The sequence below is a fragment of the Lolium perenne genome, chromosome 6 (assembly GCF_019359855.2).
Source record: "Lolium perenne isolate Kyuss_39 chromosome 6, Kyuss_2.0, whole genome shotgun sequence".
Classification (NCBI taxonomy): Eukaryota; Viridiplantae; Streptophyta; class Magnoliopsida; order Poales; family Poaceae; genus Lolium; species Lolium perenne.
The window spans coordinates 30,648,680-30,654,226 of NC_067249.2; the positions used below are offsets into that span (position 1 = coordinate 30,648,680).

General features: G+C 62.4%; 1 protein-coding gene across 1 annotated transcript; it reads left to right on the plus strand.

Annotated features, from left to right (window-relative positions):
• The first annotated feature begins 654 nt into the window (after positions 1 to 654).
• Positions 655 to 3,623, plus strand: LOC127310624 (uncharacterized). The gene is made up of 6 exons (XM_051341280.2): positions 655 to 1,108; positions 1,187 to 1,560; positions 1,632 to 2,184; positions 2,312 to 2,384; positions 2,463 to 2,858; positions 3,397 to 3,623. Exons 1-6 carry the CDS (start codon positions 671 to 673, stop codon positions 3,621 to 3,623), a joined length of 2,061 nt encoding a protein of 686 aa, XP_051197240.2. The 5' UTR covers positions 655 to 670.
• Positions 3,624 to 5,547: the final 1,924 nt, after the last annotated feature.

Genomic DNA, 5,547 nt, shown 5'->3' on the forward strand with positions numbered 1-5,547 from the left:
TGACCGCTAACGGCTAGTTTAACGGCTATTCAGCCGGTGACGGCGCAGATCTCGACCGTTGATTGCGGGGCGGCGATTCCGGGACGATTCAACGAACAGATTTCATCCTCAATCTGAGCGAGTGCGGGCGGTATAAAGGGTCGCCCCTAGGATTAGGGTTCAACACTCCTCCGCATTCATCCCCCATCTTCTCTTCATCTCATCTTCATTCCAAACTCCACACACATCCATGGCGGCGAAGGGTTGGGGCAAGTCGAAGGTCACGCGGGAGTCTCTCCTCCCGTACGTCGCCTCCGGGGTCATCCCGGAGTTTAACCAAGAGCGATGGCGGGTTCCGCCGGCGAACGAGACGGAGCCCCTCCCACGGCCCGGGGAGTTCGTGATCTTCATGAGCTTCCTCGATCGCGGGTTCGCTCTCCCCACCTCCGATTTCCTCCGGCAGTTGCTGGCCTTCTACAGCATCAAGGTTTCCGACCTCGGGCCGCACAGCGTCCAGCAGATTTCTCTGTTCGTGGCGCTGTGCGAATGCTACTTGGGCTGTCCGCCCTACTTCCCGCTGTGGGTGTCCATCTTCCATGGGCGGGCGACTCGGGCCAGCAAGAACAGCGAAGCACTCATCCCAAACGGGGGGATCACCTTCCAAGTGAAGTCCGGGGAAAGCTTCATCGACATGGCGCTCCCCAAGAAGGCGCAGTCGCTGTGGCGTCGTTTCTGGTTCTACGCCAAGGAGTACACTCCCCCGGGCGAGGTATGCATTCCCCAATACAGTCCCGAGCCGAGCGTCCCGCGGCGCCTCAATGTCCGGTCGCTGCCGCGCGAGCAGGAGAAGGTGGTGAAGGATATGCGCCAAGCGATCCAGGCGCTAAAAGATGACGGCCTGACGGCGGTCGACATGTACAACTGTTGGCTTGGCCGGCGGCTGATCCCCCTGCGGTGCCGAGCTCACCCCATGTGGGAGTACCGGGGACAGAATGACCGCACCCGGTCGACGGCGACCGAGTGGGACGAGGGCGAGTACCGGAAGGCGCTTGCCAAGATCACTACTGCCACCTTCACTTCCTTCGAAGACGGCTTGCAGCCCTACACCGAAGACACCCCAGCGCCTCAGGTAATGCTTCGCATGGCGACTTCGCACGGCCTGGCCGCGCTTCTTCCTTTCTGACTTGTCCCTTTGATTCGATTACAGCGTTGGCAGAAGATCGCGGACCACCTCCCTCCTCTCGCCGGGAAGGAACCACCGGAGATGACCGAGGGCGAGGAGGAAGAGGTCGACGAGGAGGAGGAGCGCACCGAGTCGGAGTCGGAGGCGCGGGACTTCATCAGACTCCCGCGCGGGTCGAAGAGGGGTGCCGAGTCCTCGTCCCAGGGCGCGGCTGAAGAGGAGGCGACCTCTCGCCCGGAGGACAAGGCGGAGCCCTCCAAGGAAGGGGCTGAGCCGCTATCGAAGCGACTGCGCCCCACTCTCCTGGAAGGGTCCATGAGGCTTCAGCGTCCTTTGAAGGACGCGATCGATGCGGGAGCCCGGGCTGGTCCGGGCGTAAGAGCGATTCCCACGGTGAAGTAAGTACTTCTTGTCGGATTTGTCCTTCTTGCGACTGGACTGGGTGTCGACTCACCTCACCTCCTTGTAGGTCCAAGAAGAAGACCTTGGCGAAGCCGCCCGCGGCCGGGGTGGCGGCCACGAGGGCGGCCGAGGCAAAGAAGAAAGCCGCGGAGAGGAAGGCGGCGCCGTCCGACCTTGGGGGCGCGGGGTCGGCTCCGGAAGAGCCTGCCGCCGGGAGCCAAGCGGAGAAGGAGAGCACTAGCCGCGTCGAGCCCACCGCCAACGTCTTTCCTCTACCCAGCATGGCTCGCGGGGGCATGGCGAGTGCAGCGACGGGTCCAGACGTTACTCCGCCCGTGGTGGAGGAGGAGTCGACTGACGTTGGATCGACCGAGGGGCAGAAGGCACCCGAGGTTGAAGAGGACATCGTCGAGGAGGGCGGTCTGTCAGAGCCACTGAAAGAGTGCCGGTCCAAGGCCGCCAGGGACCGAGCCCCGCCCAGTGACGCCGACACGCGGACGGGCGAAGTTCCATCGACTGAGGCGGTGATGCGAGCGGACGGGGCGACCGAGTCGCGTCATCCGCCGCCGTCTTCATTGACCTTCACCGAGCTCCACACGGCGCTTGGCGAGGCGCATGTGGTAAGTGTCGCTGAACACGTGGCCTAGTCACCCCCAGTCCCCGAGGGTCGACTTGGTCTGAAAGGGCGAGTCGAGTCTCTTCTGATTTTCGTTTGTTGACCTTGGCATTTTTGTTTGGTTTTCGCAGGCGGAGATTAAGCGGCTGACCGCGCTTGTGGAGGAGGCGGCGCAGAAGAACCGGAAGCTGATTGCCCTGGGCAGTAAGTCAGGCCCGCTCGCCGTCCTCATTCAGTGTCACTGGCCCTGGCGTTCGTTCTCACCGTTTCCTTTTCTTGTAGCAGAGGCGCAGGCAAAGGCTCTTGCCGAGGCTCGGGAAGGGTTCGTCAAGGAGTCCTTCTACCGTGAAGCCGAGTTCCGGGCGCAGCAGGCCGAAGAGGCCCGGAAAAGGGCAAAAGCGGAGGTGGCGGAATTGACGAAGGTCCTGGAGCAGAAGGGCCGGGAGCTGGAGGACGTCATCGCCGAATACAAGGTGAAGCTGGAGGCCGCGACTGACGCGCGGGACTCTGCTCGTGGGGCTGCCGCGTCTCTGCGGGAGGAGGTGGCGGCCTTAAAGCAGCAGCACGCCAAAGAACTTGCTGCGGAGAAGGAGGCGTCCGAGGGCATCGTCCTGGCGGTGCAGGCCGAGAAGACCAACTTCGAGGCGTTCGTCAGAGAGATGTCGCGGCAGATTCTTGGTAAGTTCTTGTCGTCGCACTTCTTGTTTATTTGCCGGGGGTTCGAGCATCTGAACACGGCGAGTCGGCCTCGGGGTCGGTCCCCGAGCGTGGCGAGTCGGCCTCGGGGGCCGATCCCCGAGCGTGGCGAAGTCGGCTCCGGGGCCAGTCCCCGAGCGTGGCGAGTCGGCTCCGGGGGCCAGTCGAGCGTGGCGAAGTCGGCTCCGGGGGCCATCCCCGAGCGTGGCGAGTCGGCTCGGGGCCGGTCCCCGAGCGTGGCGAAGTCGGCTCCGGGGGCCAGTCCCCGAGCGTGGCGAAGTCGGCTCGGGGGCCAGTCCCCGAGCGTGGCGAGTCGGCTCGGGGCCAGTCCCCGAGCGTGGCGAGTCGGCTCCGGGGGCCAGTCCCCGAGCGTGGCGAGTCGGCTCCGGGGGCCAGTCCCCGAGCGTGGCGAGTCGGCTCCGGGGGCCAGTCCCCGAGCGTGGCGAGTCGGCTCCGGGGGCCAGTTGGCGTTGAAGGGGAAGTTCTCATTTTTCCCTTTTCCTTGTGTTGTTGACTGCAGGTACGTGCGACTTCGTGGAGACGGCGACTCCGCGGGAATGCCTGTCGACCGCGACCGCGCGTATCATCGCCTGCGCGGGGGAGATACTCGCCGCGCTCCAGTACCTAAGCCCGCGGGAGGTGATTCCGCGGGACACGCCATCCGTCTTCAAGGCGGTGTCCAACATTCCGGCTGTTGTTGGTGGCTTCGCCGCTCTTCCTGCCGCGTTGGCATTACCATGGCTCTGAGTATGGTGCTGGCGCATTACTCTGAAGGGTTCGACGTGGAGGAGGTCACCGCTGGCTTCCCCTCGGAGACTGGCGAGTTCGATGTTGCCGAAGTGCTGCGGCTGATGGATGCGGTGCGCCCCTTCGCCGACCGAGTACTGGCGACCGCGGACTTGGAGACTCATATCCCCAGCCAAGCGGCACCTGGTGACGCGGAGAAAGAGCCGGGCCCGGTGGACTACCCCGCGGAGCGCCTCTTCCATGCCGCTGCCGCCGGCTCGTTGTCGACATATCCGGTCGTGGTGTACACACCGAAATTTCGTCACGGCGATGATGGCGTCGAGCCTGTCGTAGAGGGGGCTCCGGGGTCGTCCTCGTAGTTTCCTGAGTACCTGTGTAGGAAGTGGCTGGATTTCCCGCGAGCGGGAGTTAGTTGTAAATAAAATGATGACTTTTGCTTAAATATGATTCGGTGGTTGCTTTTGCATTATTTTGAGGCGGCGATGCATTGGAGTTGGTTCCGACTATCCATGGCCTTCAGGCCAGTCGCCTTGCGACCCCAATGAAGGCTATCGACTTGACTGTTTTCCTTTTCGAGCTGGGCGTCCCCAGTCGCAGTACGTAGTCATTATAGTACGAATAGCAGCCTCATGGGTGGAGTAGTGGTGAGTTGTATTTTGCGCTGTTCGGATGTAGCGCGCCACTCGTCGTGGCTCGGTGAGCCAGTCGCTAGGCGACTCCAAAGGGGATCATTGCGGGCGTATTTTCCTTGGCGAGCCGCGGGTCCGTTTTGCGGAGTCCCTAGTCGAAGTACTTAGCCGCACAATTCGCCAACCTAAGGTAGAGGAGGGCATTGGTGTGCTTTATAGCGTAGCACAAGGCGGTCGCCGAGGCCCGTGGGGCTGGCCGAGCGTGCGGCCCTGCTGTGGGTTCCAGTCGCCGTTTTCACCCGACGGCGTTAGAGATGGTGGGTGACCGGGCCTGGTGTTGCGCCTCGGTTACGCCGCCATCCCGTGTTAGCCCGGCTACTTGGCCGATCGTGGACTTCTCTCTTCCAGCAGCGGCGACCGGAGGTCTCTCAGCACCTAGTCGCTTGTTGCGGCGACTAAGCCGGTGTGTACCGGGATGAGAGATGGCGATATATTTTTTCCTTAGGTATAGAACCGCCGGAGAAGGTTGATGTTCCAGGGGCGCTCCACCTCTTTAGTGAGCGGCTCGCCTTTGTCGTCCTTGCGGACGTCGATGAGATAGTAGGAGTCGTTGCCGAGTACGCGGCTGACGGCGAATGGTCCTTCCCAGGGCGGGGACAGCTTGTGCATCCCTTTCTTGTCCTGGATTAGCCGGAGTACCAGGTCGCCGACTTGGAAGGAGCGACTCCGAACGCGGCGACTGTGGTAACGACGGAGGTCCTGCTGGTAAATGGCGGTTCTGGAGAGTGCGAGGTCTCTGGCCTCATCGAGGAGATCGATGTCGTCTTGGCGAGCTCGCTCGTTGTCTTCTTCGGCGTAGTTGGCGACCCGAGGCGAGTCGTAGGCGATGTCCGTGGGCATGACGGCTTCGGCGCCATATACCAGGAAGAAAGGCGTGAAGCCGGTTGACCTGTTAGGCGTTGTGCGGATGCCCCATAGTACTGAAGAGAGCTCCTCTGCCCAGCAACCGGCTGCGCGCTCTAGGGGCACGACCAGGCGTGGTTTGAGTCCGTGCAGGATGCTCTGGTTTGCCCTTTCTGCTTGGCCGTTCGACTCGGGGTGGGCGACTGAGGCGAGATCGAGTCGGATGCCCTTTTCTTCGCAAAAGTCAGCCATCTCCCCTTTGGCGAAGTTGGTGCCGTTGTCGGTTATGATACTGTGAGGGTAGCCGTACCGATAGATGAGCTCGCGTAGGAACTTTGTAGCCGTCTTCCCGTCGCACTTCTTTATGGGCTTTGCTTCTACCCACTTGGTGA

Coding starts and splice junctions, on each gene's coding strand:
- LOC127310624 (XM_051341280.2), top strand. CDS start 671: ATGGCGCTCCCCAAGAAGGCGCAGTCGCTGTGGCGTCGTTTCTGGTTC. Junction 1,109..1,186: donor AAGACACCCCAGCGCCTCAG/GTAATGCTTCGC, acceptor ATTCGATTACAG/CGTTGGCAGAAGATCGCGGA. Junction 2,385..2,462: donor GAAGCTGATTGCCCTGGGCA/GTAAGTCAGGCC, acceptor CTTTTCTTGTAG/CAGAGGCGCAGGCAAAGGCT.